Here is a 12,962-nt window from a genome sequence, read left to right as displayed (position 1 = left end):
TGCTAAGGCACCTGAAAGGCACTGGGTGATGGTCCAATAACTTAGATTCCTATTACTCAGATGGGAGTTCCAGGATCCTGGCTGTAGCCTGGCCCAGCCCTGTCTGTTGAGGACATTTGGGAAGTGAACCAGAGGATGAAAGATATCCCTCCCTCTCCCCCTCCTTCTTCACTCCCTCTCCCCTTCCTTCTTCTTCCCTGCTCCCTCTCTCTGTCTCTCTTTTATCTTTGCCTTGCCTTTCAAAGAAAGAAATAAAGAAGGAAAGGAAGGAAAGGAAGGAAAGGAAGGAAAGGAAGGAAAGGAAAGGAAGGAAAGGAAGGAAGGAAGGAAGGAAGGGAGGAAGGAAGGAAGGAAGGAAGGAAGGAAGGAAGGAAAGAAAAAGAAAGAAAAAGAGAGAGAGAGAGAGAGAGAGAGAGAGAGAGAGAAAGAGAGAAAGAGAGAAAGAAAGAAAAAGAAAGAAAGAAAGAAAGAAAAGAGAGAGAAAACTTTAAAAATAAAATATCATATTTCTTTCTCCGAGAAGGCATTTAGCCTAGAGAAATGAAGATTCCCACCTCCCATGTCCCACACTGGAGTACCTGGCTGCCTTCATTTCCTGACTCTGGCTCCTGTCCCCATCTTTCTGCTACTGCAGATCCTGAAAAGCAGTGATGATGGCTGGAGTAATTGGGTTTCTGCCACCCTCATAGGAGATTGAGTTATGTTCCAAGCTCCTAGCTTTGGCATCTGACCCTACCTCTAGCTGCTGTGGGCGTTTAGAGAATGAACCAATAGATAGCAACCTTCTCTCTCTCTACCTCTCAAATTTAAAAAATATTTTTTAAATTTAGTAAAATGTTTATCCTGCTCTGTCCTTTCCCCTCATACACAGACAAGATGGATGTATATAGATTCTATTCCTTGGCAGTGACATGAATATGGCCTACTGTAAAGGGAAGAAAATACATTTTTCCTTAGAGCCCCAAATAAGCTCTGAAATGTGGACTTCCAGGAGTTTATTTCTTTTACCTATGGATTTGGAAGAATTATCTATCAAGAATACTTACAAAATATTAAGTGTTATGCAAATGAAAGGGATTTCAAATATAATAATTGGCCGGCGCCACGGCTTACTAGGCTAATCCTCCACCTAGCGGCGCCGGTATACCGGGTTCTAGTCCCGGTCAGGGCACCAGATTCTGTCCCGGTTGCCCCTCTTCCAGGCCTGCTCTCTGCTGTGGCCAGGGAGTGCAGTGGAGGATGGCCCAAGCACTTGGGCCCTGCACCCCATGGGAGACCAGGAGAAGTACCTGGCTCCTGCCATCGGATCAGAGCAGTGTGCCGGCCGCAGCGCGCCGGCCACGGCGGCCATTGGAGGGTGAACCAACGGCAAAAAGGAAGACCTTTCTCTTTGTCTCTCTCTCTCACTGTCCACTCTGCCTGTCTAAAAAAAAAAAAAAAAAAAACAAATATAATAATTACCATTATTATTTGAACAAAGCTTTGCTTTTTAGTGTATGGCACATTCTGCACAATATCCCTGTGCAAGGACTTTCTGCAGTTTCTTTCTCTGTAACAACTGATCTCCATGATGAATGAACTAGACTATATTGTTTTTGAAAGGAGAGTTGAGTTCAACTAAATTATTAGCAGTTATGTTATTCTGTATTCAAGAAGCAATTTTTTTGAGTTCTAGGAGCACCTCCTTCCCCATCCTCTCTATTCCAAAAAAGAAAAAAAATCTCACCCAAATTTCCTATATTCAAATCACCTTCTGCACAATACCCAAAACTAGAGGGATTTTGAAACTCTAAATACTTGTATATAATATATTAAATGTGTGTATTTAATATACATAAAAATATAAATTTCAGCATTATGCAAAATAAAAATCTGAATTTGTGTGTTTATTTATTGTCAGCCTAGCAGTTTTTCTTTAAGTCCTGCAGACTTTGATTTCTGACAAAAGAATGCATTGAGTACTTTGCATGTAGTAAGAGCTCAAAAACAAATTTCATAATGAATGAAACAATTCACATTGAGTATTAAGAAAAAACTGGAGCCGGCGCCGTGGCTCAATAGGCTAATCCTCCACCTTGCGGCGCCGGCACACCGGGTTCTAGTCCCGGTTGGGGCGCCGGATTCTGTCCCGGTTGCCCCTCTTCCAGGCCAGCTCTCTGCTATGGCCAGGGAGTGCAGTGGAGGATGGCCCAGGTGCTTGGGCCCTGCACCCCATGGGAGACCAGGAAAAGCACCTGGCTCCTGGCTCCTGCCAGGATCAGCGCGGTGCGCCGGCTGCAGCGGCGGCCATTGGAGGGTGAACCAGCGGCAAAGGAAGACCTTTCTCTCTCTGTCTCTCTCTCTCACTGTCCACTCTGCCTGTCAAAAAAAAAAAAAAAAAAAAAAAAAAAAAAAAAAAAAAAAACTGGGCAAGTCAGTTGACAGTTAGTAAATTGGCTACTATGGCAAATTTCTGTTCATTGGAAAGAAATCATAGCAGAGTCAAGAGTAGATTCTATATAAACTGACAAGAGTGGGGAGGGGAGAAAAGCAGTATGATCTTTTGTTAATTATTTTCCTGTTTCAGAAATGAATTAATAGGTAAATAACAAGGGTAATTTATAGTTCTCACCACGGTTGGCAAGTGTGTTCTCTTGCAGAAGGACAATTGTTTTAATAATAAGCTGTTATATTGAGTGTATTCTGTCATTACTAACAGTAAACACAGGTGAAGGAGAAAGTTCTAATGTTGTGTTCATGGTAAGGTTGTGAGGCACTTACTGAATGCTGTGGACACAAAGATTTTCATTGCCTGGAACCACGCTGGTCAGAAAAAGTAATGTTACTTTTGTTGGGTTGTTTGTTTTGCTTTTAGATTAGCTCTGCTTTGTTTATTTATTGGTTGGAACAGGAACAATCAAGATTTAGTTTAAAAGTGTTAGAATCTTAGGTACATTAAAATTGTAAAGAGTTTATTTGAGCAGACAGTGATTCATGAGTCAGCAACCCCAGATTGCAAACACTTTGGTGATCCTCCAAGGGATCACGGGGGAAAGCTTTTATAGGGTTCTCTTGGAAGCAACACAAAGAAATATTTGATTGACTGAAGTGCAAATTTCCTAGTTAGTGGTGGCTGGCCATTTCTGAATGATTAAATGTATAGTTAGAGGTCTGCTGACTTTTGATTGGTTCAGTTTCTCCAAGTTGAGTTTTAATTTGTTTACATAGGAACTCAGAATGCTGGGCCATCTGAGCCTAATGGGTGCACATTTAATTTCTTTTTAATTAATAATGAATGAATAATAGGTGAGTTAATGCGAGAATTTTAAGTAGCTATCAATTTTTATGTATTATGAATACTTATTGCTTCTAGAATTGTATGCTCCAAGGTGTAGCTAATTAACAGGCAGGTATGCTTTTTGTGATGCTGTTTTCACAGAAAAACAAGGCAACGTAGTGGAAGGAGTCCTGGACTAGAAGTCAGAAGACCAGAGTTATGGCTCCATCTCTATCCTTTACCTGTTGGGTGGTTACACATGTTCTTTGAATATCAGATTCTATAAATTTCACAGGAAAAAAATGGAAATTGATATAAGCTTCTTTGTTTACCTCACAGATGGGTTAATTCAAGAGAACTAACCATGAAAATAATGTATTAATTTAGATCAGGCTGGCTTCATAGACATTCAACCTTTTTATTTTTTTTTTTTTAATTATTTTATTGAGCCAACGCTGTGGTGTAGCAAGTAATGACGCCTGCAGTGCTGGCATCCATATGGGCACCAGTTCAGGTCCCAGGTGCTCCACTTCTGATACAGCTCTCTGCTATGGCCTGAGAAAGCAGTAGTACATGGTCCAAGTGCTTGGGCCCTTGCACCTGTATGGAAGGCGCAGAAGAAGCTCATGGCTGCTGGCTTTGCATAGGCCCAACTTCAGCCATTTCAGCTATTTGGGGAGTAAACCAGCAGCTGGGAGATTCTCTCTCTCTCTCTCTCTCTCTCTCTCTCTCTCTTTCTGCCTCTGCCTCTCTGTAACTCTGCTTTTCAAATAAATATTTTAAGATTTAATTTATTTATTTGAAAGGCAGAGTTACAAAGAGAGGTCTTCCATCTGCTAGTTCACTCCCCAAATGGCTGCAATGGCTGAGGCTGGACCAGGCTGAAGCCAGGAGCCAGGAGCTTCTTCCTGGTCTCCCACAAAGGTGTAGGATTCCATCCTCTTGGGTCATCTGCTGTTGCTTTCCCAGGTACATTAGCAGGGAGCTGGATCAGATGTGGAGCAGCTGGGACTTGCAACGGTGCCTATATGAGATGCCAGTGCTCAAGGCAGCAGCCTAACCCACTATGCCACAATGCCAGCCCCAAAGACATAATTTTAATACACTCTATATTCACAGCTTTAGTTCTCCACTAATAATATTCAACAAGTAAAAAGTTGGTAGACCTCAGTTCCACAGGAATATGAACATGAGCTAAAAATGACAATCATGTCCAAAAGTGACTGCTTCATTTCTATACATTTTTTCTATTCTATATTAGCTACCACATATTAGATAAAACATATTTGTCTTTTTGAGACTTGCTTATTTCTCTAAGTATAATTATTTCTAGTTGCATCCATTTTGATGCAGAAGATAGAATTTCATTCTTTTTTATGGCTGAGTAGAAGTCCATAGCGTCTATATACTGCATTTTTTAAATCCACTCTTCAGCTGATGGAAATCTGGGTTGATTCCATACCTAATCTATTGTGAACTGAGCTGCAATATACATGTGAGTACAAATAACTCTTTCTTATGCTGATTTCATTTTGTTTGGGTAAATTCCCAGGAGTGAAATGGCTGGGCCATAGGCAGATCCATTTTCATATCTCTGAGGAATCTCCATACTACCTTTCATAATGGTTGTACTAATTTGCATTGCCACTAACAGTGGATTAAGGTACCTTTTTCCCCCACATCCTTGCCAGCATTTATTGGTTTTAGATTTTTGTGTGATAGCCATTCTAACTGGGGTGAGGTGAAGCCTTGTTGTGATTTTTATTTGCATTACCCTGTTGCCTAGTGATCCTGAGCATTTTTTCACATATCTGTTAGCCATTTGAATCCTTTGAAAAATGACTATTCATGTCCCTTGCTTATTTCTTGTTTGTTCTATTGTTGTTTTCTGGAGCTCTTTATAGATTGTGGATATTAACCCTTTATCAATTGCATAGTTTGCAAATATTTTCTCCCAGTCTGTCAGTTGCCTCTTCACTTTATTGTTTACTTTGCAGTTCAGTGCTCAGTGAGTAAGAGGGCCCCCACACTTCTGTATTTTAATGCTTTGTTGCTGCCAACTTGAAAGTCTTAACAATTTTTGAGTAAGGAACACTACATTATGATTTTGCTCATGACTCCCCAAATCATGCAGCCATTCCTGAATGTAAGATAATAGAAAGAATTATCTTCTTCTAGAATTAATATTTGTGAATTTTCGTTAAGAATCTAGGCAGGTCACTCATATTGTTCTTTGAATTTCAAACAGGACAGAATAGAAAGGGTTAATGAATGGACCACTATAGGCATTTTTAGTTTGTTATTCTCTTTTAAGTGATACCAAAAAAAAAAAAAAAAAGAAACCTACATGAGTCAAGGTTGAATTGAGGTTAAAGAATGAGAATGAGTTTAATAATAAAGTCTCAATTACAGAAATAATTGCTTATCTCAATATGTATGTGTTTGTATTTGACCTTGTTTGGGATATTTCAAAAGAAATAGTGTTAGATGTATTTGTGTGGGGTTGGGGGGAAGGAGTGTCAAGTTATTTACTATTGGCAGCCACAGAGGCATCAGGAGGCAAAGTGGGGATCATACAGCATGTAGCCTACCTTCTGTTTCTGTGACCTTAATTCCATGGTAGGGGTTTTTTTTTTTCCTTCGTAATAGTTAAGCTCATTAGGCCACAATATGTAATGGCTTTCTCCTGGATCCGTGTAACAGCATTTATTCTATATGCTGTCATCTAAGATAGCTAACATCTGCAGAGAGGAGAAGATTGGAAATGCAACTATATTTGGGTCCAATATGCAGCCTTATTGTGTTGTATTTTCAAGTGGAAATTTAATAAAAATCCAAGGCCTTAAATCTAACCATTAAACTATGAAAAGGAAGAATGACTGTATGTTTGTGTAGGGAATATAAGGCTGGTAAAATTCGCATTATTTTCAAATACTTTACACATTTTCTCCGAGTAACAGGCACTAATGATTTTCTAAAGTAAGATTCTGTTGCTGTTAGGAATGTCAACAAGACTTTAGTGAATGAGCTTATGCATCTCCATGGATTAGTCTAAGCTCTTCCTTTGACAAATATAAAGAAAGGCTCACCTGTGAATAAAGGATGCATATTTAATTAAAAAGATAAGAGTTAATTAAACAGAGAAGATATTCTAAGCCTACATGAAAGTTGGAATTTTTGAGATAAAATTTTGAGAAGCAACCATAATTAATGCTAAAATTTTACTTGATTTCTTGGCAAAAAAGGAGAGAATGTGCAATGCTTGTTTACATGTGTATGTGTGTTTCTTCCCTACTCCTTCTCTCTGGAAAAATTGCTAGTTGATATATGAGCTAACAACAACCCCTCTGGGACCATCAGATATGTGAAATCAACCATCTGCAATTCTTTTACTCATTTACTGTATAATTGTAGCCTAACTATAAATCATGGGTAGGAGAATACATTTGCTATATATTCATTTCTTTTGGATTACATGTGTGACAAAATAAGTGATAGGTAAAACTAAATGCTATCTAGAAGAGCCAGATAGTATATGTAATTCAGCCTCAAAGTCTGAATTCCTTTTTTCTTACCTTACTTAAAATTGTTAATATAAATGGTTTCATTTAATATACAATACAGGACATACTTTCCACCAAAATGAAATTCTCAGAAAATTGTGTCAAAGGTTAGAAGTAAACATGGAAGTCATAATACCCTTGTTTATTCAATTATTTGTTTGTTGGAATGCTCAGTAATTATTATTGATATCATAAATAATATCTTTCAGGGTGATTGAAGTATACTAAGACAGTAGTCATAATATGAACAGATATTAAACATTAATACCCAGAGTCAGGTAAAATATCCAGGGAACACAAGTCAATCTTTGAAGACCTCTACTGCTATGTTGGGTCTTCTGCCTCTTGATCTATTTAATCCTAGCTTCAAGAATTTACCCATAAAAATATTCTATATGGTGTGGAATACTCTAAGTAAAGATACACTCATTTTACTCTCCTTACATCTCATCAGCTTTTGGAGTTGGATGGGTTATCTAATATTGGTGGCAGAATATTGCCATTTTTGGAATCTAAATGTAAAGCTAAATCAAAGTTGCCCCCTGGATAATTTTCTGGGATGATAAGTTAATATGCTTCTCTGTAAAGATGCTCCGCAGTCATTAAGATTGGAAACCATTCTTTCTTTCCAAAATATTTCTTTATTATTGGAGAATATCATGTCCCTGCAGCTGGTTTATGTTTTAGCTCAGAAACAACAAACTCAGTAATTGAATCTCCCCAAATACTTCTTTTACACTAGCACGTAAGGATTTCTTTCCATTGTTTTCATTTAGTTTGTGTTTAAGCTGAATTCTGTTTCATTTTTAAACCTAGAAAAATTATAGCCCAAAGGTGTCAAGAAATTTAAAATTTCATAACAGCTGCACAAGAGTTTTAACAGAAGTTATAAAATTGGATGACTAGTATTTCTGCTTTCCACTAATTACTGTGAAACTCTTACAATGGGTATTTATGACTACATCAGAAGTTGTTCCTAACTTTTTGCAATCTTAGACATGTAGAATTCAAAAATAGCGAATATTATTTCTGAAATTCATTTTGTTTTTCAGTAACTAATTTTCCATGTCATGCTTTCCCATTTAAGGGTCTGGCCTTTCTGCCACGCTATGAAATAGATAATGTATTTCTAATGCCTTCTACAGGGTCTAGTGCCAATGCGGTACCTTGTTCTGGTCGGCCTCCTTCCATCAGACAACAATTAAAGCTCTGGTGCAGACCTCCACTTTCTCCTTGTCTTGTGAAAATATATACCTTCCTGTTCTCATTTTCATTTAGAACAATGTTAGTTAAAAGATATTCCGCAGACTGATGTAGCTCCAAGACTGAACCAGATACAGATGTCAAAATTAAGCATTTAGAAAACTTTGTGGTGCCATATGAAGTGAGTGGGAAACTGCTCCTTTGTCATAAATAGCTTGAAAAACTATTAAGTGTCCGAATCAAACAAAGTGGATTTTGATCATATGCCCTGCAAGTACTGGAATGCATATGTTAATCCTTCAAGGCAACTTATTCATTCCTGAACAGGAATTTTCTGGAGGCTCAAAGGAATGGTGTAATAAAACCACAAATGTTGATCCAAAGATTGCAATTCACCAAGAATATGGTACATAAGGGAATTCTTTATTTTGTAAAGTCTGTGACACAGTATATCATATTACTTGAGAAATTCAGTTAAAGAAGCTACTGGGGCCAGCACTGTGGCGTAGTAGGTTAAGCATCTGCTTGTGGTGCCAGCATCTCCTACAGGCGCTGGTTCAAGACCCGGCTGCTCTACTTCCAATCCAGCTCCTTGTTGAGGGCCTGGGAGGGCAGTAGTAGATGCCAAGTTCTTGAACCCCTGCACCCTCATAGGAGACCTGGAGGAAACTCCCGGCTTCTGGCTTCAGATCAGCCCAGCTCCAGCTTTTGGGGCCATTTGGGGGAATCAACCAGAGAATGGAAGACCTCTATGTCTCTCCCTCTCTCTGTAACTATGCCTCTCAACTAAATAATAAATCTTTAAAAAAAGGAAGCTACTAGACTAAATGACATATCAATTGGTCTTAGGTGATCCATCTGCCTATTACGAACTTTATGTGTGTGTGTGTGTGTGTGTGTGTGTAAATCACTTGTACAATTTTTATAAAATCAAATTATACCTGAGTTCCTCCCAAAATTAAGCTATAAGCTCAATTTTATTCCTTGGTAAAAGAGTGAAACATGCTTTCTCATTAGAGCCAAGAACTCATCTGACTGACATAAATTGGTTCCCCTGGAAAAAGAAATGCCATGTCAGGAGGAATTATATTTTACTTTCTTTACTTTAGGACAGGATCAGGCCCAGCATTGCTGATGCTGGTGGTGAGAAAAGATTGCTTCTTTAAGTAGCACTACATCTTCTTTCTCAGCAAAATCACAAAGAATACGTATCAATTACAATTCTTTCCAGTCCCACGAAGAAGTTAAGGACTTGAACAATTCTCACTCTGCCTCCTTCGAATGGCAATAAATCCCTTGATGAAATGTGACCCACATCCTGAACAGGTTACAGAATAAATAGACAAAACTGAAGTTTATTTAAGTTAATAAAACTGTTTTAACACTGTGCTTGTAACAGCAGTAGCAAGGTATGGGAAAAAATGTCTTGCTGCTTTTTAGTTTGCATTAGAATGATTTTAATTGTTTTCATCCAATTTGAGGAAAATAAATATTTCTTCTAGTGTTGTAAGCTCCTAGTACTATTTTTATCCATCTTCTGTAAATGCTTTGTACTCTGTTTTGTTTTGTTTCTCCATGCCCAACAAAAGTACATAGAGAATCCACTAAAGACAAATGAAGGCTCCCAGGTACTGGCACAATCCTTAAGAAAAGCTTAAGCTATCTTCCAACAAACCCAATTCATCTGCTCTGTTTTGAAATTATTCCTAGAAATGCTGTCTTCATAAAGGAACAAAGTCATCACAGCAATCAAACCATCTGAAGTGTTATGAACATTCTAGGGCTGTGTTTCAGTGGGACTGCTTCTAAATATGACAATAGCAACATGACAATCAATGAGGTGATAACTAAACAATGTTTGAGTCAAATTCAGACACAGAAAATTTGCATAATATTTCCGTAAACCCCAAACAGGATCCTTTGTCCAAACTCGAAGTTTGAAACCATTTGGTGTCCCACCCTATTCAGCTTTACAAATATAGAAAGAAAGTATGCAAAATTCTTGTAGCTGTCTCCAGGACTCCTCACCAAATTGATCTTTGCAAGGCCTTTAAATAGAAATTAAAGCATCTTTCTAACATTTACAGCAAGCTGGAATGAAGATCCGACCCTAAAGATTCTTTCTCAATGTTTTAGCTCAACAGTTCAGTAGTAGACTAATGTTTTTCAATAATGACATAAAGGGCTGTCGCTGTGGCTCACTAGGCTAATCCTCCACCTGCGACGCTGGCACACCGGGTTCTAGTCCCGGTTGGGGTGCCGGATTCTATCCCGGTTGCTCCTCTTCCAGGCCAGCTCTCTGCTGTGGCCCGGGAAGGCAGTGGAGGATGGCCCAAGTGCTTGGGCCATGCACCCGCATGGGAGACCAGGAGGAAGCACCTGGCTCCTGGCTTCGGATCGGCACAGCGTGCCAGCTGTAATGGCCACTTGGGGGGTGAACCAACGGAAAGGAAGAAGACCTTTCTCTCTGTCTCTCTCTCTCACTGTCTAACTCTGCCTGTTAAAAAAATAATAATGACATAAGGATATTAGAGTCTCCACATCATGTATCATTTCTATAAGCAATTCTCTCTTGGAAGAATGACCTATAGGATCTTATAGGTATGTAAAGTTTCAAAACTTCAGCAGACTGCCAGAATTTGTACCTAGGACAAGCCACATCTAGAAAGCGAGCTAACTAGGGACCAGCACTGTGGCGCAGTGGGTTAACACCCTGGCCTGATGCACCGGCATCCCATATGGCCGCTGGTTCAAGACCTGGCTGCTCCTCATCCAATCCAGCCCTCTGCTATGGCCTGGGAAAGCAGTAGAAGATGGTCCAAGTCCTTGGGCCCCTGCACCTGCATGGGAGACCTGGAAGAAGCTCCTGGCTCCTGGCTAAATCAGCGCAGCTCTGGCCGTTGCGGCCAATTGGGGAGTGAACCATCAGATGGAAGACCTCTCTGTCTCTCTCTCTCTCTGCCTTTTCTTTCTCTGTGTAACTCTTTCAAATAAATAAATAAGAATCTTAAAAAAAAAGAAAGAAAGAAAGTGAGCTAACTAGAATTCCTTCACTAATTTGGCTTATTTTCTGAGAGTTCCGTTTACTTGTGTTCTTATTGCTTTCTTGGTTTTGGTCTGTTATTCTATCCTAATACCTTGTTTGACTACTTGTTTGAATTTTGTTACATCATTTTCTTGTCATCTGACTTTTGTATGTAATCTATGGCTATACTATTTATTTATCTTGCTCCTTTTCTCCCAAACTTTCTCTTGGCACTTCTGATACTGACTCATAGGCATCCTCTCTTATTCATTGTTGTCTGTGATCTTGCATTATAGCTGAAGAATGGGGTGTTCTCTTACTATGCTACATTCCACTCAACAGTAGCAAGATAGAGGAAAGTCTGTGTTAATGGTTGTCATTTTCAGTTGGCTTTGTGCTTCTGCTCTGGATGTTTTTAGTTTGTGTCCCATTGTATCTTAATAGTCAATAAAATCTTTCCTAATATCAGAGCTTTAAAGCTATAAATTGGGGGCCCAAGTCCTTCTGATTGAGGCCCAGCCAGTGGATGCTGTGAGGCCGGTGGCGGGGCGCACGGCCCAGGTCTTCCCGGAGTCGGGTTGCTTAGGAATGCAGCCCAAAGCAGGTGGTAAACTCCATCTAAGGCTAAATACCAGCACGAGACCAATAGTCAACAAGTACCATAAGGGAAAGTTGAAAAGAACTTTGAAGAGAGAGTTCAAGCATGTACTCTATAGAATACTACAGAGCAATAAAAAAAAAATGAAATTCAGTCATTTGCAACAAAATGGAGGAATCTGGAAAACATCATGCTGAGTGAATTAAGCCAGTCCCAAAGGGACAAATATCATATGTTCTCCCTGATCAGTGACAACTAACCGAGCACCAAAAAGAAAACCTGTTGAAGTGAAATGGACACTATGAGAAACAGTGACTTGATCAGCCCTTGTCCCGACTGTTGATGTACAATTTAATACTTTATCCCTTTTAGTATTTTTTTTGTTCTACTTAATACTATTGGTTGAACTCTGTAATTAACACACAATTATTCTTAGGTGAAAAAAAAAGCTATAAATTATTACTTTCACAGTTTATCACTTGCAATATGTGGAACCAATTTTTACTTAGCCTTTGTTAACTGATTTTTTTTTTTGAGAAACACATCTACCTTTGTTTATTATGCATTCATGAGGGCAGCCAGAATATAGGTTAAGACTTAAACTATGTGCAACAAACTCAACAACAAAGACTGACCATTTTCTTCCTGATGTCTCTGCTGGCAGAAACATTCATCTTGTTCTAGAGCACTCATTATTTATAGCACTTAACTTATGTGTTCTTGATTTAGTTGTCATTTCTTTTATTTCTTAATTATTTTTAATTTATAGTTTAAAAATATGATTTGATTTAAGGGTAGTGAATACAACAATAGGATGTAGACGCACAAATCACAAATTGTGATAGAGAGGAATGTGGAACCACAGTTGGCAAATGTGCACTGGGTTCTTGATGTTTACACCTATTTTTGCTTCTCTTCAATGACCATGTGTGCTCTGCATCAAGAACTCTCTTTGATTTACTAAAAGCTTGGCAAAAATATAATTGCATTTTTCCTGTTCAGAGGATATTACCCACCAAATTCACTATGCATACTAGATTTTTCTTCCCCAATTAGAAGATCAACTAATTGATAATTTCCTGTATTATATTTTGTCATTGATGTAGGCAATATTATTCTACAGTTACCAGTTATTTTTTTAACTTTTATTTAATAAGTATAAATTTCAAAAGTACAACTTTTGAATTATAGCGGCTTTTCCCCCCATAACCTCCCTCCCACCCACAACCATCCCATCTTCCACTCCCTCTCCCATCCCATTCTTCATCAAGATTCATTTTCAATTATCTTTATATACAGAAGATCAACTTAGTATAT

At 38.6% G+C, this 12,962-nt stretch overlaps 1 protein-coding gene across 1 annotated transcript in view; it reads left to right on the top strand.

Moving 5' to 3' along the window:
• The window catches only part of LOC103351935 (CCR4-NOT transcription complex subunit 3-like), an 83,992-nt gene that overhangs the window by 30,869 nt on the left and 40,161 nt on the right, over nucleotides 1–12,962 (top strand). Inside the window, 1 exon segment of the mRNA XM_070066687.1 lies at nucleotides 7,907–8,031. Within this exon segment, the coding sequence (XP_069922788.1) occupies nucleotides 7,907–8,031 (125 nt within the window).

This window comes from Oryctolagus cuniculus, chromosome X (genome assembly GCF_964237555.1).
Source record: "Oryctolagus cuniculus chromosome X, mOryCun1.1, whole genome shotgun sequence".
Classification (NCBI taxonomy): Eukaryota; Metazoa; Chordata; class Mammalia; order Lagomorpha; family Leporidae; genus Oryctolagus; species Oryctolagus cuniculus.
The sequence above is the reverse complement of the archived record's forward strand: the minus strand, read 5'-3'. Positions and strand labels throughout refer to the sequence as shown.